The 18,924-nt window shown below is 38.6% G+C and overlaps 2 protein-coding genes across 9 annotated transcripts in view; one reads left to right on the top strand and one right to left on the bottom strand.

The window, feature by feature from the left end:
- Positions 1-18,924, top strand: part of ralgps2 (Ral GEF with PH domain and SH3 binding motif 2) — a 519,857-nt gene that overhangs the window by 331,359 nt on the left and 169,574 nt on the right. The window lies entirely within an intron of this gene.
- Positions 1-18,924, bottom strand: part of angptl1a (angiopoietin-like 1a) — a 75,716-nt gene that overhangs the window by 40,640 nt on the left and 16,152 nt on the right. The window contains exon 2 of the mRNA XM_043700059.1: positions 12,067-12,949. Coding sequence (XP_043555994.1) covers positions 12,067-12,898 — 832 coding nt within the window. The 5' untranslated portion in view covers positions 12,899-12,949. The remainder of the gene's footprint in view (positions 1-12,066; positions 12,950-18,924) is intronic.

The following is an 18,924-nucleotide window of genomic DNA, read 5'->3' as shown; positions in this document are numbered from 1 at the left end:
AACCACAGATGTAAATGCATGGAAAGAAAAGACACACAAGTTCTGTGAATTTGTGGTAGCCTGGAGGATTCAAAATTTTAGAAATGATCTCATTGAATAATGGAACAGGCTTCATGATCTGAATGGCCTATTTAGATTTTTGTTTCTTATGATATGGCACATTGTGTTGTCAATAATGAAACTGAGAGAAGATGGTCCTTTTGTTTAAGTTTTATTTTAAACTATATAACTGGACAGCCAAATTACTGCTGAATTTACTGTGCCATGAAAATACCTCAATTAAGATGGAAGGAAAGAAGGAAAATATTTACCTATTTGGGGATAATGCACAGGGAGAGAGTTAAATTTGGAGAAAAGGCAATCTTTGCCTCTCCCAGTCATTTGTTTAAGTATATTTGACATTTGTTTCTGTGTTTGCCTGAGTATTTTTAAAAAGTTTCTTGGCTATATTCTCAATTCAGAGATGAACAGTTTTTGGGCTGGAATTTTCCCAAAAGTTGACTGTCAGTTTAAGGAATTTCATGGAAGGTTCCCCTTCATAAGCCCCAGCAACCTTTTTCATGTGGTTTTATGTTGCTCACCTGTTTAAGTTGATTTCATGTTGTTCCTCTCTCTCAATCTTGTGCAGGGTAGCAGTATAAACAATTGCTGGTGCTGCGCCCTTAGAATGTTCATGCTGTGTGCACCATGTTTAAACTCCATCTGCACACCATTTCAAATGCTTCCAGTTTGTTTTGAGGTAGTAAAGTTAACAATCTTCTGCATTCTGCCAGAGTAACTGTCACGAACTTCTCTTTGCTGCCTCATAATAAATCTGACTCTACCTTTGCACACACCAGGGTTCATGGCCCACCATGCTCAAAATTGCACGCAGCATCTTCCCTCTGTGGCTCTAACCCTCCCTATTTTCCACAAAGTTTTAACCTTTCCTCCCCTCTGCTTCTGACTCACTCACTTGGGACAGCTCACCAACTTTCCCGACTGAGGATAGACCAGCCCCCTTATTCACCAGTAGTCTCGCTGAACTAAGGACTGTTACTTTTAGTCTTCCACACATGGTTATTTGGTTGAAGCACATGCAGTGTGTTTGCTGTGTAAGTTGCTGTCATATGCTGTAACTGTGACATTGATATAGCATCTTGCCCTACACCAATTTGTCCACTGTCTTGAAAATTCATTGTTGGCAAACATGCAAACCTGGCTTTATGTTTCCGGTAAAAGACAAGGTGAGGCAGAGATGTCATGAGCATCTAAGTGCAAACTGAGTGAGCACTAAGATTGCAAGCTAAGTCTTAAAGTGCACCCTGTTCCAGTGCATGAGCTGGGTGTATTTGTCCCCGTGTGCAAAGTGTCCTGGCAGCAGTATTGCAAGGGTCATGGGCTCCAAAATGCAGTGAAGATGCATTGGTCTGTATTACATATAAATCAGTCTGAAGTATGCCATAGTGATGTGGTGAAGCTGGTGCTTATACTATGATGACATAAAGGATGTCAGCGAGCTGCAGCTGCTAGATCATCACTCTAACTTTAAAATCAGGTATTAATGGTGTCTGCTTTACAACATAGAACAGCGCAGCACTGTCTTTGACACTACCACCACCGCTGGCAGTGCATTCCATGCATCCACCACTCTCTGCGTAAAGACCCTACTTCTGACATCTCCCCTATAACTTCCTCCAATCATCTTAAAATTATGACCCCTCGTGACGACCATTTATGCTCTGGGGTAAAGTCTCTGGCTATCTATCTATGCCTCTCATTACCTTGTACATCTATATCAAGTCACCTTTCTTCCTTCTGTCCAGTGTGAAAAGCCCGAGCTCACTCAACTTCTCTTCATAAGACAAGCCCTCCAAGCCAGGCTGCATCCTGGTAAATTTCCTCTGCACCCCCTCTAAAGCATCTACATCCTTCCTATAATGAAGCGACCAGAACTGGACACAATATTCCAAGTGTGGTCTAACCAGGGTTTTATAGAGTTACAGCAAAATCTCCTGGCTCTTAAACTCAATCCTCCTGTTAAAGCCAAAACACCATACGCTTTCTTAACAACCCTATCAACTTGGGCGGCAATTTTGAGGGATCTATGTACATGGACCTCCAAGATCGTGCTGTTCCTCCATACTGCCAAGAATTCTGTCTTTAACCCTATATTCAGCACTCAAATTCGACCTTCCAAAATGAATCACTTCACATTTATCCAGATTGAACTCCATCTGCCACTTGTCAGACCAGCTGTGCATCCTGTCACTGTCTTGTTGTAGCCTGCAACAGCCCTGAACATTATCTACAACACCACTAACCTTTGTGTCATTGGCAAACTTACTAACCCATCCTTTCACCACTTCGTCCAAGTCTTTTATAAAAAAGCTACAAAGAGCAGAGGCCCAAGAACACTTCCCTGCAGGACACCACTGGTCACTGATTTCCAGGCGGAATACTTTCAATCTGCTACCAGTCGCTGTCTTTTTTTCAGCCAGCCAATTCTGTATCCAGGCAGCCAAATTTTCTGTATCCCATACCACCTAACTTTCTGAATAAGGCTAATCTTGAGGAACCTTATCAAATGCCTTACTGAAATTCATATATATCACATCCACTGCTCAACCTTCATCTACGTGTCTTGTCAGATCCTTTAAGAATTCAATAAGGCTTGTGAGGCATGACCTGCCCCTCATAAAGCCATGCTCACTATCCTTAATCAAACTGTGTTTTTCCAGATAGTCATAAATCCTATCTCTCAGAATCCTTTCTGATACCTTGCTTACCACAGACTGGTCTGTAATTCCCAGGGATTTCCCGATTCCCTTTCTTGAATCAAGGAGCAACATTTGTCTCCTTCCAATCAGCCGGTACTACTCCTGAGGAAAGTGAGGATGTAAAGGTCATCGCCAGAGGCATAACCATCTCATTCCTCTCTTCCCATAGTACCTTGGATATATCTGGTCCAGCCCTGGCTTCTCTTCAGTATCAGAAAATTGCAGTTTATATTAAAATTTAGTGAGATGATGTAACAATGAGATGTTAATGTATGGGCACCTCACTGTTAACCAGCAAAATGCTCATCGAATGTTTGAACCTTCCAGAGAAAAGCAAACTTTTTGCTCTTGATGTCAATGTTCTTTTTTTTTGTTTTCCCCTGTTTTACCACTGACTTGCCATTGTTCATGTCATTCAGAGACTGGGAATATTCAGCCCCTCATACTACAATTTAATATTGTAATGAGAAGTATCATTCTAATTAAAACAGCTTGTCTATGTCATTTATTATAAATGATTCCACCAAAAGGATTCTTGAAGTAATCTTAGAGATGTGTTCAAGTTTTTCTTGTGCTAAATTCTTTCTTGAAATGTTATGATTTCATAATTACTGGATTATCTTTCAGCTTTTAGGTGATCTAAATGAGCATTCTACATAATTTTATGATATGCAAAAACATTTTCATTTTTGCTTATTCAAAAAGAGTTGAACATGCAAAATAATAAATCTCGATATCACTTAAATGCTTTATGAGATATGAGGTTTTATGCATTGGAGAATGAAATATTCCTTAACATGCATTGCATGCTGTTTCTTCATAGGACTGTTTGAATCATCTTGTTTTGGGAATTGGGTATCTGAGAGGATGAAAATATGCATAATTACTGTAAGGATTTAAAATGAGATGAATTTAGTCAGTATTGATATAATTTATTATGAAAGCATAAATTTGTAGAATTTGTCTCAAGTTAAATGAAGACCATCTTGTTCATTCATTGTGTAAAGTACAATACTTATTATGGTATTGGATCAGGTGATGTAAGGTTGGAAGGAAGGTACATTGGCCATATATTAGAAATTCCTTAACGTCATACCTGATAGAATGATTGAAGCTGGAATCGGGTGTTAATAAATGGAAAGATACTGCATTTTGCATTGTTAGTACATTTAACCTTTCGAAACAGGACATTTCAGGAAAAGAAAGAAGAAAATAATAAGTGAACAGAATGCTTAAAGAAGTTAAAATACAGACTGTAGACTTCAGGTCTGCCTTAGATATTCTTAGTTGCCATTACCATTAGAAGTCTGGATACTTATACCTGGAGTGATGTCTCTTCCTAAACATTGTAAGTTGATATCTATAGCATAGTGTCTTATTTTGTGCAGATAGTGGGCATGAACTGAAGAATGCCTACAAATTGACAGAGTCAAACTGTGATTGTGGAATTAAGAGGTCTGTGCTTGTAACACTTAACTTTGAGAATAAAGATTTATTCCAGTTCTTCCCATCAGCAACTATATTTCTAGAGGCATAACTGATGTGTTTAACAATTGTACTTCCTTGCATTCTGAAGGGGATATCATGTCTTTCACATGTGCTTTTCACATGTTCAGGAAGTTCTCTAAAGAATAGTACTATGAGATGACTTTGAAATGTATATGTAGGAACTTTTATTGCACAGGTAGGAATTAATTTTAACAATCAAGCATCACGTATTGCACTCTGTTCCACTAGTCCTTTAAAAAAGTTAAGAAAAAATAAAGCACAAATTCTGTCCTTTTTAATGAGCTGACTGATCGTTGGTCTTACCTTTCTTCTTGAGAACTGCTAATTACAAAGAATTTCCTCCTGTGCCTTCATTCTTGACTCTAGGCACAGCCCTCTGTTCAAAACCTGACTGAATGCCATCACCTTTTCCTTTTTTATTATTAGGAAAGCATGGTGTTTAAATTCCTTCCACATTCAGGCATTCACCAATAGTCTTGTGAACCAAATTGACTACCGTCTGACCCAAGCATATATTGTCAGCAGGAACGCCATGCTGATCTCATATGAGTGAAAATATTTCATCATTATTGATATAATCCTGTTGTTAAGAATGACAGGAGAAAACTGTAATTATTTTCAGTGTTAATGTTGACCAAATTAACATACTTTACAAATGAACAAAAAAGATTAAACTTCTTTACCGAAATCACAATGAAAATGTGAAACTCGGCTGTGGTTGAACCAAAACAATGATTGTTTAAGGAGAGGCTAGGCAACCATATGAGAAAGAAGCTAATGGAGATTTACACTGGATTTTCATGAGGATAGACAGGATGAGATTTGAATGAAGCATTTAAATACAGGCATAAGACTTTTGTTGTGCGGTGGTAATGTACTTCCCTCTGAGCTAGGAGTTTGAGGTTCAAGTCCTATCTTCTGCAAAGGTCTTTAATAATATCTCTGAACCCCTTTGCATTCAATGGTGTTCCCATTACTAAATCTTCCAGTATCAACATCCTGTGGATTACCATTGACTAGAAGCTTGACATCATCCAGGACAAAACAGCCTGCTTGATTGGCACTACATTCACAAGCACCCACACTCTCTACCAGCAATGTTCAATATTGGTAGTCTGCACTGTCCACATAATGCATTGCAGAAATTCACTTTCCAAATTCATGACTACTTCCATTTAAAAGGACAAAGGGAGCAGATACATGGGAGCACCACCATCTGCAAATTACACTCCAACCCACTCATCATCCTGACTTGGAAACACAGAGGGACCTCGATTATCTGAATGAGATAGGTGGACACTATTTCGTTCAGATAATTATTTATTCGGTTAATTGATTTCCTCTGGGGCTCAGAGTTTTCTGTGAAGTCTGCTCCCCGTTCAGGAGACTAGGCAGCAGCACACTGTGCGTGAGACCCTACCTCCACCCTGTCCGCTACCCACCCTGTCCGCTCCCACCCTGTTCCCCCCCACCCTGTTCCCCCACCTGCCCCCAACTGCATCCATTACCACCTACCCACCGTCCAACCCCCATCTGCGCCCCCGCACCCTCCCGGCCAGCTGGACTATACAAGAGTAAGACTGCTGCTGCATTTGTGGGTTAAGTCTCCAAATAGTGTGCACACGCACACGCACACACATACACACACACACATACAACTTTGTGACAGGTTCCACCTCTGCACTATACAGGACAATATTGGAGAAATTATCTATGGAAGAGGGGATTTGGGTTTCACTCCTGTGTAGAACTCCAGGGAAAGTGTGGGAGTGAAATACAGGGTGGGAGGTCAGTCATTTAGAGACGGTGCCTGGACTGTCCAAGACTGTTCTCGGCAGCATTTCAGTGAGCCGAGTTCATTTTTAATCATTGTACCTGTAAACAAAAGATCAGGATTGAAACAGCTCTTTGACGTAATGTTTCTATCAGGACCTTGAGATCACTTCGGATAATCCAATATTCGGATAATTGATATACGGGTTCCTCTGTATTTTGCTGTTTCTTCACTGTCGTTGGGTCGAAATCTTGGAATTCTCTTCCTAAGAGCAATGTGGAACAATCTACTGCATGTAAACTGCAGTGCTCAATAGAGCAGCTTACCATCACTTTCTCAAGGGTAAGGAAGGATGGGCAGTGAATGCAGGCCAGCCAGTGATGGACATCTCCCATAAGTGAATTTCAAAAAGAAAACAAGTTAATTAGAAACTATCTGTGAGAGCGAAGCTAATGGAGAATTAGACTAGATTATCCTGAAGTAAGATAGGACGAGACTTGAATGAAGCATTTTAACATAGGTATAGGGGCCCTTTTAATGTAAGTGCGCTCGAGGCCAGAAGGTCTGGGTTCAAGTCTCAGCTGCTCCAGGCATGTGTTGTCATATATCTGAACACATGGGGCGGCGCAGTGCTTAACACTGCTGCCTCACAGCATCAGGGACCTGGGTTCAGTTCCAACTTTGGGCGACTGTCTGTATGGAGTTTGGATTAGAGTGGTGCTGGAAAAGCACAGCAGTTCAGGCAGCATCCGAGGAGCAGGGAAATCGATGTTTCGGGCAAAAGCCCTTCATTGTTTTTACCCTGTGTGGAGTTTGCATATTCTCCCCGTGACTGCGTGGGTTTCCTCTGAGTGCTCTGATTTCCTCCCACAATCCAAAGATGTGCAGGTTAGGTGAATTGGCCAAGCTAAATTGCCCATAATATTCAGAGATGTGTAGGTTAGGTGCATTAGTCAGGGATAAAATAGGATAATGGGACAGGGGAATGGGTCTGGGTGGGTTGCTGTTTGGAGAGGAGAAAGTGAGGTCTGCAGATGCTGGAGATCAAAGTTGAAACTTTATTGCTGGAACAGCACAGCAGGTCAGGCAGCATCCAGGGAACAGGAGATTCGACGTTTCGGGCACAGGCCCTTCTCCATAGCCTACTTATAATGACCCAAAAGTGCCCTGGCAGTTAGCTGTAGGAAAGTGTAATTGAGGCTAAATGAATAGTGAAATTGGAAGTGTTGGAAGAGGGTAAGAAAGGCAAAGCTGAGAACAGAAAGCCTAGATTGGAGAGTAGGAGTGACAGAAGAACAAATCAGATAAATTAGTGGGAGAAATTGTGGAATCTAGATGACTTTTAACATGGCGCATTGAGGCCTTTTCGATTCAATTTTATCTTTTCTGGTTCTGAGCAACACTGGCAACTTAATTCTAATTAATGCTAAATGTGAAAATAATGCTCAAGGAAAATGCGACTCACGACCGTACACCACTAAAATCTAATTATAATTTCATTTGGGCAGATATCCAGGGTTTAATAGAAATTACATCAGAAAGTTGGAACACTTGATAATATTATCAGGGACAGCTTATAGCAAAGTCCTGCTTTATTTTTCATATTGATTCTGAATTTGTCTACAATAACAACTGAATATTGGACACTATTCAAAGGGAAATTATGGTTCAGTCTTTCTAAGAGATCAACTGATGGAATAGTTGAAAACTACACGTCTGTCTTAATTCCAAGAATTCAATTATCTACAATCACACAATCAGCATTCAAGACATTGAGTCTGTTCTTGTTGCCAATACTTAAAGTCTAACTTGATGATTGCATTGTTTCTTTGTTCGCCCTATTTGTGTCAGTGGGCAGTTCGGTAATGTGACATGTTTGGTGCTCATGAATAAACCAGCTTTTAATCTTGTAACTTTAGCATCTACCAGCAAGGTGAGACTTGCAAGGATAGTTGTGACATTTTAATCGGTGTATTCTTTTATACCCTAACATGATTTTTATTGCTGCATTCAATATTTTGTCTGCAATGATCAAACAATTAGGAGCTCTTAATCTATATTCTTCTCAGGAAGGAAGGACTAAGCAAATTCTGAGCAAAGGTCACTGGACCCGAAACATTAACTTTGATTTCTCTCCACAGATGCTGCCAGACTTGGTGAACTTAACCTCCTCGTGGGAGCACGAGGTAACGCCGATACAGTCATCAATGTAGCGAAGGAAAAGATGGGGGATGGGGCCAGTGCTGTTTGGAGAGTCAATGTGGACTTGTTGGGCCGAAGGGCCTGCTTTCATACTGTAGGGATTCTAAGTTCTAAGTTGTTTAAAATATCTCTAAATGTAGTCATGGCCGGATTGGGTGAAGTGACTTGTGTATGTGCCCTGTATCTTGTGTAAATAAGATTAAAGTGTTTTTCTTACTCTGAGTCTCAATGCCTGCAAGCTTGTTATTTTTAAAACCAGTCGAAGCTTCTTAAAGTGCAACAATCAAACACAACTGGTTCGCAATTAGTTCCTTGCAGGAATAATCTTATGAAAATCCAAAAATGTGACTCAACTTCCTAAAGAGAGAGTTTACCCATTTAAGAAATCTTTTCAAACAAAATTTGAAGCTATCCCTAATTTTCTTGACTTTGCAAATATTAACAGTTTTAGCCTTCTCTCTTGGTAAGGTAATTTAAGTAAGATCATTAAGAATGTTAATGGGAATTTCTGGGATATATCCATGACCCAAAATACTAGCGCCAGTGGAATATTGTTCTGTACTTGCTTGCTGGTTCCAATTTTGTTATCCTTTAGAATGAAAAAGAATATCTAATTCATATTTTTTTTCCCTGGAGAATTTGTTTCTTACATGTGGGAGTCACGGACCAGGCCACATTTATAACACATCCCTAATTGCCCTTGAGAAAGTGTAAGTGCTCGATCTCCTTGGTAAGTTTAAGTGATGATATTTACATTGAAGATAGTACATTGGTATGGACAGAAAATTGGCTTATGAGCAGGAAACAGCAAGTGAGGATAAGGGGTTCTTTTCAGGTTTGTGACTTCTAACTAGTGAGGTTCCACAGGCATCGGTGCTAAGATTGCAACTGTTTACAATATATATTCATGACTTAGAAGAAGGAAGAGAATGTACTGTAGCCAACTTTGTAGAAGACTCAAAAATATGTGGAAAGACAAGTTATGATCTGTATGCTTATAGTTTACACAGATATATTAATAGGTTGAGAAAGTGGGTTTGACATGTTGGTAAATGGAATGTAATGTGCTAAAATATGGAGATGTTCATTTTGAAAGGGATAACAAAAGAACAGTTTTATTTAAATGGAGAAAAACTGCAGAAAGCTGCAAGACAAAGGGGCATGTGCACAAAGCATAGGAAACTAGCACACAGGTGCAGCAGGTAACCAAGGCTAAGGAATGTTATCCCTTATTTCAAGGAGTGCCGAGTCTGTCTGGGAAAGTCTTACTGCAACTGTACAAGGTGCTGGCATTTGGAGTACAGACCGCAGTTTTGGTCCCCTTATTTAAGAAAAAAAATTATTTCATTGGAGGCAGTTCAGAAAAGTCTCAATAGCATGATCTCTGGTATGGAGGAATTGATTTCAGAGTAAAGATTAAGTAGGTTGTGACTGAACTTATTGGAGTTTAGAAGAATGACAGATAATCTCTTTGAAACACATATGATTCTTAGATTCAACCTTTTCTCGCAGAGTGTGGTACGTATATGGAATGAGCTGCTGGAGGAAGTGGTGGAGGCTGGTACGGTTAGAACATTTGAAAGGCATCTGGATGGATATATGAATAGGAAAGGTTTGGAGGGATATGGTCCAAGTGCTGGCAAATAGGACTAGGTTTATTTAGGATGTCTGGTCGACATGGACGAATTAAATGAAAAGGTCTGTTTCTGCACTGTGTATATCTATGACTCTATAACTCTGTGGCTTGACAGGGTAAATGCTGAAAGGATGTTTCTCCTCATGGGAGAGTCTGAGGGCCAGAGGGCATAGTTTCGAATGAAGGGGTACAATTTTCAGACTGAGAGGACGAGGGATTTTTCTGAGGGTTGAGAGTCTTCGGAGGGGCAGAGTCCTTGTCTGTATTGAAGGCTGAGATAAATTTTTGATCAGCAGAGGAATCAGTAGTGAGGAGTGTTGGATCAGCAATAATCGTATTAAATGGTAGAGCAAGCTTGAGGGGCTGAAAGGCCTGCTCCTGTTTCTATTTTGTATGATGTTATTGTCTTATCTGCTTACCTTGTCCTTCTGGGTGGCAGAGGTCATGGTTAAGAAGGTGCTATCGAAGGAGAATGTGTTGCAACAGTGCACATTATAGCTCATACACATTGGTGTGCCACTGCATCAGTGATGGAGTGGGTGACTTTTGAAGATGTGGATAGGGTGCCAATAAAGCAAGTTGTTTTGTCCAGGATGATGTCAAAGCTTTTTGACTGTTGTAGGAACTGCACTCATCCAGGCAAGTAATTAGTATTCTACCAACCTCCTACCTATGTCTTATAGATAATGGACAGGCTTTGGGGACTTAAAATGTGAGTTACTTGTCACAAACTTTCCAGCTTCTGACATGTTCTTGTCATCATAGTATTTATGTGGTTGTTCCAGTCAGTTTCTAGTTAATCTTAAACTGTCAGGATGTTGATAGTGGAAGATTTTGTGATGGTAATGCCATTGTTTATTAAGGAATAACAGTTGGTGTCTGTTATTGGAAATAGACATTGATTTATTGCCAGGCATTTGTGTGGCTGAAATATACATCAGTGACCTCCATTGAAATCATTGTAAGGACCTGAAGGTACCATATAATTAAGAAAGGCAGAAAACGTTAAGCTGGCACAAACATTTATAATCCCGTTTTTAATGGTATGATGAATAATAATTACTGGCAAAAGATCTCACAAATAGTGCATATTGAATTTTTCAAATGTTGAGTTTAATTTCCTTCTGAAATATTTTTTGAAATGTAATTTTTTTAAAAACTCATTTTGTCTCTTTTTATCTGTTTCTTAATCACAGCTTTCAATCATTTTCTCTGTTTTGATTCTGTACGTCATTTAAATTGATTTGTATTTCCTGTAGTCCTTGGTCTGCATGTCTCATGTCTGGTTGAAGAGCCTCAATGTTCCTTGAACTGTTCATTCACCAAAAGTTCTCTGTAGAGGTCACTGCATTGGATCAAATGTCCTATGACAGCGAGCCTGCACTCAAAAACTCAGCAAAGTCTCTATGGGTGGCTGTGAGTGAAATGAACAGCAGACATTATTCCTTCATTGCTGACTGAAAAGCCGGTTAAATACGTTATTCATGACAGTATCAATGATTTCTTGCTGCTTCCACAATAAAATCGCATGCAAGATAACCAGAAGTGGCAATAAGGAAACTTGTTTACTTTTTAATTTTTCAAAAGATTTTCTTCAACATATTATTTAATAGCAAAAAGCACATAGCTAGCAGTGAGTTATGTAAACATTAATATGATGCTCAAACTTTGTACTTGAAGTCCATTTCTGTATGATAACACATAGTTGAAGCCTGATGGTGAACTGTTATAATTTGTCTGTCATACAGCACATAAATTATTATTCTTTGTTTGAAAGTTTGACTGAAAGCATTCTGATTTGTAATCGCATTATTATCAGGGATAACATCTTTTTTCTGTTTCTTCAAAATTTTGTTTGTTTAAATTCTACTATTTGTGCCCATCAAAAATAAAATTGAATGCAATGCAATGCAATTTTTAAGTTAACCAATGATCAAAGCTATAATGGCAAACATTTCAGCTTCAACAAAATTGTCCTATCTCACAGTTGATCACCATTGAAAAATATGATTAATTTGTGTCAAGAGGAATGAAAGTTAGTATGATTTGAAATCAACTATGACCTCTAAGTGGAATAATTAGTGTGACAAAAGAACTTGTGGCAGCAGTTTTGAAAGCTGGAAATATTGCATCACTTGACAAACTTGCATTAATAACATCACATTATTTTAATTTTGCAAACATACCATCTAACTCCTCAGTAACTGGTGATTCTGTAATGGTAGCAGTTGTAGGAGAAGGTTCATGTGAAGGAGCTCTTGAGCGAAGCCCTCGTTCCCGTGCAATTGTGGGATTTTGATCCCTCTGTATTTCATTACTGCCGAATAAATTGGTCTGGTATTGCCTGCTGCGAGGAATGGATTGTGGTACAACTTGCACGAGAGGTGGTGGTTCGTAGTCCTTCGGAGTAAGACTACGTATGCATTCTTGTTCTAATTTAGTTATGATCACAGATTGATTATTAACAAGAGCAGACAATACTGCATACTTCTGTTCTAGTTGTCTGTATCTGGTAGCCATTCGCAGAATCTCAGCTGTAGAATTCAAAATTTTGTTTTCTAGCTGAGAGAATTCCAGCGAATTGTCCCTTTTGCGAATAATTTCATGCAAGAGCTGCATGTAAAGCTGTGTTACACGTGAGTTCATATTCCGACTTTCCTTCCGTAGCAGTTTCACCTCATTCACTATTCCTCCGTCCACTTCCACTAACAGCTGAAGGTTTTCAATTTGCCTCTTCTGTTTGGACATAATCTCCTTCAGCTCTTCCATATCCATTTTACTTAGCCCATTGTTGTCTGTATCTGGATTCTTTGAACTTACACAGATAGGACCTGTTATCCTTTGATGTGGGACCAAGAAAGTGTAAGAACATTTGCTGATATCAGGTGAACGCCTGTATCGATTATGAGCAACAGTATGCATTTCAGTGTTGCTTTCGACATGGAGTTGTTGTCTCTTTCCTCCTGCAGGCATGCGACTAATTAGCAGCAGGTACAAAGTCCAGATGAGTGAGTTCATGTTGGCTTGGAGAAAGCCGAGAGGAAATCTCCGGTCTCCAAGAAAGTTATTCTGTAAAACAAGAGTTGGTATTAGGTGCATAGTGCATGGCGCCATGCAAATAAAAGAGAGCCGATGAATTACTTGAATTAATCATGATCAACTGTTTTCCAAACTCGTTGGTATATAATTGCATGCAATCTCACAACATTTTGAAATGTTCTTTTAAATTTGTTTTAAACAGTATCCCTTGATATTATTAATGCGGTAACTTTGCAAAGTTTGGTTAATACGACTGAACATAGGTGTTAATAAGCATTTTAAATCAATTTCAGTCTGCACGCTTCTGCCTGACCTAATGTTAAATGACTGAAAATTACTTTTAAATGTAAACAGTATTTTGAGTGATATTAGAACCTTTTACAATGTACTTTATTTGTGGCTTTGTTTATAAAAGATGTAGCTTTATTTTTAGAGTCTTTTTATAAGCCTAGAAAGGAATGCTTAACTTGGATAAATGAATGTTAATGATTTTTAATAATAAATTCCTGGGAAAGGTATAGTCTGAACGTTTCAGTTGCAGCCTGTGTGCTACAACAAATGTTCTTTCAAATACCAGTTCAGAAAGCAACTCATAATGTTCAGTATGTGTATTTGTTCTTTCCAGTAAATAGGAGTTGCTCGTGGCTGATTTATAGTTTGCTAATAACTGTCCAAATTAATGTTTTCGTTACAGGCCTCATATTTAATCAATGGGCTTAAACATGCCCAGTTCAGAGACACTTATTGTGAACTGCAGACATGATTAGTTCTTTTCCATGCTTCAACTTTGTTTCAAATTTGGAGGATTCATTTTTTAAATAGCATTTATTTCCCTCATTTAGCATTATGATTGGATACTACAGTCATTAATCTGTGCAATCACTTGTTATTATTTTGAAAATGTTTTCTAAATAAGATTTTACTGTAATACCATTTGTAAGAAACGCAAAAGCTTAAATTGGGGGAAACATGTATGATTTGTGTTTAAAACTGCAATACTTTGGTTTTGTATAACACTATCAGGACATTCACATAGGATGACCAATAGGATGAAGCTAACCAAATCTTTAAGAGTTATAGGTAACCTTGTAGAGCTTACTTTCTTATTATGTTGGAAAAATTATATAATAGCCTTTAAACCCTAAGTTGTCGTTTTGTTTAGGTAGATGACAGCTGAGATTTTCTGATTGCCATTATTTTAAAGTAAATGGATCGACGGGCAGCACAGTGGCTCAGTGGTTAGCACTGATGGCTCACAGTAGTTTCAGCATTGGGCGATTGTTTGTGTGGAGTTTGCACATTCTCCCCGTGTCTGCATGGGTTTCCTCCCACTGTCCAAAGATGTGCAGGTTAGGTGAATTGTCCATGCTAAATTGCCCACAGTTTTCAGGGATGTGTAGGTTAGGTGCATTAGTTAGGGGTGAATATAGGGTAGGGGAAATGGGTCTGAGTGGATTACTCTTCAGAGGGTCGGTGTGGACTTGTTGAGCTAAAGGGACTGTTTTCACACTGTCGGGATTCTGTGATTCTATGAATGCTGACATTAAGTTGATATCAAGAGATAAATCTGTGAATATTATTCTATTAGAAATAAAGATAGTCAGTGGATGTCATCAGGAATACAAGTAATAGTGATCAGTACTTGTTTATTTGCTTCAATAGAAGATTGAATATGGAAGGATGGACCTGCATCATGTAATGATTTTGAAATGATCAGACAAAGCAATTGTAGCAGATAGGATAAAAATGGGTTGGTCTGTTGGTCAGAACTGCATTGGAATTATGGTGGGTCTGTGAGTTTGATAATTGCATGAAAATCCAGGACACTTTGTGTTAATCTGCATTTAGGATTAGGATATTCTTAACCTGTCTTGAGTAATAGTTTATATTCCTGATTTTAGATAATTATATACAATTAGATGGTATATAGTTGGATAAATTCAGTTTCATATCCAGTAATTTTCATTTGGTGAAGTATCAGCAGTGGAGGAGGATTGAATTTTCCCAAATATTTGCTGGCTGCTGTGAAGGATAAACATTTCCTTTTTTGTAAAATCATAATGTTTACATATTTCTTCCTTTAAACTATTGAGGCCAAATTTATTCCTGTAAGCACCATCAGTAACAGAAAAGTTGTAGCACTCAACTGAATGCAATGTGACAAATCAAGCCTAAAACCCCAAATTCCTCATAGCTTGAACAAATAAGTTTACTTAAATCTCAAACATGACTGGTTGGCATTATCTACTGGCAATCAGTTCAGTGTGCCACATTGGTCTTCTAATCTTGTTTTTGGCAAAATGACAGCAGCATGATGTTGCCGTGATGTGCATCATGCTCTGTTTCTTTCATTTCAGAGTTGAGCATAAGATGAAGGCATAATTAATACTATTCATTTAACAAGGAAATGTAAAAGGAATTAAAGTCGATAGTTTCAAAAGTCCTGAACTTCCAAAGAGTAATCTTCCTGCAGAATAAATACCTTTTCCTCTAACATACAATCACTGATAAAGTTTTTAAAATGATTTAAATGCAGCAGTTGACTCTTGCAATCATTTATTAAAACAGTTAATTTCAAACTGAATGCATTTCTAAATGTTCTGTTGTGATGGTGAGTAATGGATTTCCTATAGTAGTGGCTTTATTCTTTGCATCTTTTCCAATGTACTCAAAATATCTGTAGGGTAAATTAATTTGTTCTTAAGCTTTCTATTTTCAATATAGGATCAGGTTTTGCTTAAAAACTAAAATATGGATAAAACATGCCATTATTAAAATGCTGATTGACCAAATAAAAGCTATAAGTTGAATTGCCAGGTTCTAACATCATCTTTGTGAACATGATCTCAAATATTGACCTTCTGTCAAATTTTCATGTTGCTTCATTTGCATATTTATTTCCCTTTAATTACTGTATTGAGTGTTAAGTAATTAAATTGCATTAATATTCTTTGAACCATGGGATTCATGACACCCGATCAGTCAGACTGGCTCAGAATGTAAACGAGTATGTTCAGAATCTAACTTCAGATCGAGAGTTCTTTTAGTAGATTCTAAAAAAAAGTAATGCAGGTAGTTCTGGGATAACATAGGTTTCGGCAGCGCGATTTGACTATAACATCGCTGAAGAATTAGGGAACGTTATTTTCGACAATGCTTGTCTGCTTTGGCAGTAGCGCGATTCAAGTGTGGATTGGTTCACGTTCTGTGTATGCGCTGATTTCCAAGTGTTCTGTGCATGCAGTGTCCGCGCCCTTCTGTGCACGTGTCAGTGTTTGCACATTCCTTGCATTTGCGATGTCAGTGCTTGTCTTTCTACCGTTCTGCGACTGCGCTGATAGCTGCACCAAAGTCTCCACCCATTTCTGCATATGCATGATGTCAGCCCTGGTCTTGGTGCCATACCGTGCATGTGCCAACGTCAGCTGCTGACAGAGCAACTTTCTGTCAGAAATACTATACAGAGAGCAGCTTTCTTACATTTTTTAAATGTACAGTTTAAATTTAGTTTTGTTTTGCTAATAAATATGATTTCAACCTTCATTCAGGCTATGCTATACTTTGCATTAGGCTTTTGGGTGATTTTTGAGCAATCATGAGTGACCATTTTTGCTGGTCTATCCCCTAACCTCACTTCTCCCATCGGCCCATTATTTCTATTAAGCAATTTTCTATTAACCAAGGTTTCGCTGGAATGCAAACATGGCGTTATAGGAGAACTACCTGTATTTCTGTATTTTCATTATTCCTTTCTCTCTGAATGTAACATTGCTTTCTCTTTGCCTCTCATCTTTTATTGAATTGGACTGAGAGTTTTGATCTCTCTAATTCACTCTTCTCACTCACTCCTCCTTCTAGTTTATTGGGGCAGCACAGTGGCTCGGTGGTTAGCACTGCTGCCTCACAGCACCAGGGACCCGGGTTCGATTCCAGCTTTGGGTGACTGTCTGTCTGGAGTTTGCACATTCTCCCCGTGACTGCGTGGGTTTTCTCCAGGTGCTCCAGTTTCCTTCCACAATCACAAAGGTGTGCAGGTTAGCACATTATGTGCTAAATTGCCCATAGTAGCCAGGGATGTGTAGGCTAGGTGCATTGGTCGGGGCTAAATATAAGGTAGGGGAATAGGTCTGGGTGAGTTACTCTTCGGAGATTGGTGTGGACTTGTTGGGCCGAAGGGCCTGTTTCCACGCTGTTGGGATTCTAATTCTTTAGGAATTCTAATTCTAATTTCTCAATCCTGAAATCTCATAGGTAAGGGCAGTGCACTATTTCTGTTAATCACCAAGATCCTATATCACCTGTTGACTTTGTTGCATTGTTAATAATCCACACTTGCAGCAACTTAGAAAAGAGAGAAAAAACTTTTGAGTGCACAGAGAAATCGAATTAACATAAAATACCAAGAGAAGCAATACCTGACCCAAAATGTATTTTGAATGGCTACTGATAACTTGCCATGAACAACTTCTTGATTTTAAATTATCCTGATGGTTTCAAAATATCTTTTATTTGTTAACCTAAAAGTATTCAAAATTGCTGCAATAGAGAATGACTACAACTGTTTCACAAAAATAGAAACTAGCCAGAAGGGAACAGTCTTAGGGAATGAAAGATTCTCATGTTGTAGGTATTGCATCTTATTTAGAACTCCTGATCCTAACTCTGTCATTGTATGGAGGTAACAAGCCAAAATTGGCTGTTTCCATTCAAGGAGAGAAGGACAATCAGAGGAAAAGGGTGAGAAGTCCTGCTTTATGTGACTTCTTGCAAGGAATTGCAAGGAAGCATGGGGTGGGAGTTAAGAGCAGAGTTCCAAGACATGTTTTCAGTGTTGGCACAAAAAACCTCTTGAAAGGAAAGAAGGGACAGAGAAGGAGAATTGGATTATGAAAAAATGTGTTTTGTGGGTTTGTTTTATAACATTCTATGTGTCCCTTGGCTCATAAAATATTTTCTATTAAAAATATATAAAAATGAAATCCCAGTATTTTAATAAACTTGGATAATATGTTCTCAGTATTATTTTAAGATCAGGAGATCTTTTCTATAGTAAAAAGACGGCATCTCTAAATTACGTTGAGTATGTCCCTTTACACTGAACTAGGAAATGCCTGCAACTATTAGTAGTTTATTTATGCTTAAAGTAACTACACTTGTAAATCATGCAGTGTTCAGGGATTTGTAACTATCTTATTTTAACATAGTATGTTAGATTCTTTCAAAGACAACCTCTGTGCATTCAGTAAATTAAAGACTAACGCTACGGTCACAACAGTAAACGGATCGCTTTGGAGACTACCTGCTGTACAATGGTGGAATGAACCTTCTTAAAGTACACAACGTAGACAGTATTTCTTTTTGTGGTGATGTTTGCCACAACCATTCCAATGTTCATTGATTAGCATAGAGGAAAAAAAAGACTGGATAACGGTATGTGTTGTTCTGATCTATTACAAATTTGTACCGGAATGTGCTTGCATTTATATTGGGTCTTTAACCACACCGGACATCCCAAAGTGCTTTACAGCCATTGAACCTTTGAATTATAGTCACCGTTGTACTTTAGAAACCATGGAAGCCATTTTACATGCAGCAGGACTGCACAAACTGCAGTGTGATAGGCAGCCAGTTAATGTGCTTTTTTGGTGATGTTGTTTGAAGGAAAAATATTGAACTATATGTTGGAGACGATGGGGAGCTTCACTTATCTTCCTTGAATACTGCCATCAAATGTTTTACATCCAACCAAGTGGACAGATTGGCTCCTGTAGCAGTGCAGTGCTGCTTTTCCCCTTGGAATGCTCTACAACCGTTGAGTGACATTCTTGACCAGGGAGGCAACACACCACCCTGGAGTCACATCTGCAGCCACAGAAATGCCTGTGGGTAATTTTCATGCTGTACATGACAACAGGAACCATTTCTAATTCGGTGAATCCTGAGCAGGGCAAACCAACACTTGCTCTATAACTCCAAGAAGAAACTGAAATGAGTTTTCTGGCATT

The sequence above is a fragment of the Chiloscyllium plagiosum genome, chromosome 11 (assembly GCF_004010195.1).
Source record: "Chiloscyllium plagiosum isolate BGI_BamShark_2017 chromosome 11, ASM401019v2, whole genome shotgun sequence".
NCBI classification, from domain to species: Eukaryota; Metazoa; Chordata; class Chondrichthyes; order Orectolobiformes; family Hemiscylliidae; genus Chiloscyllium; species Chiloscyllium plagiosum.
The sequence above is the reverse complement of the archived record's forward strand: the minus strand, read 5'-3'. Positions and strand labels throughout refer to the sequence as shown.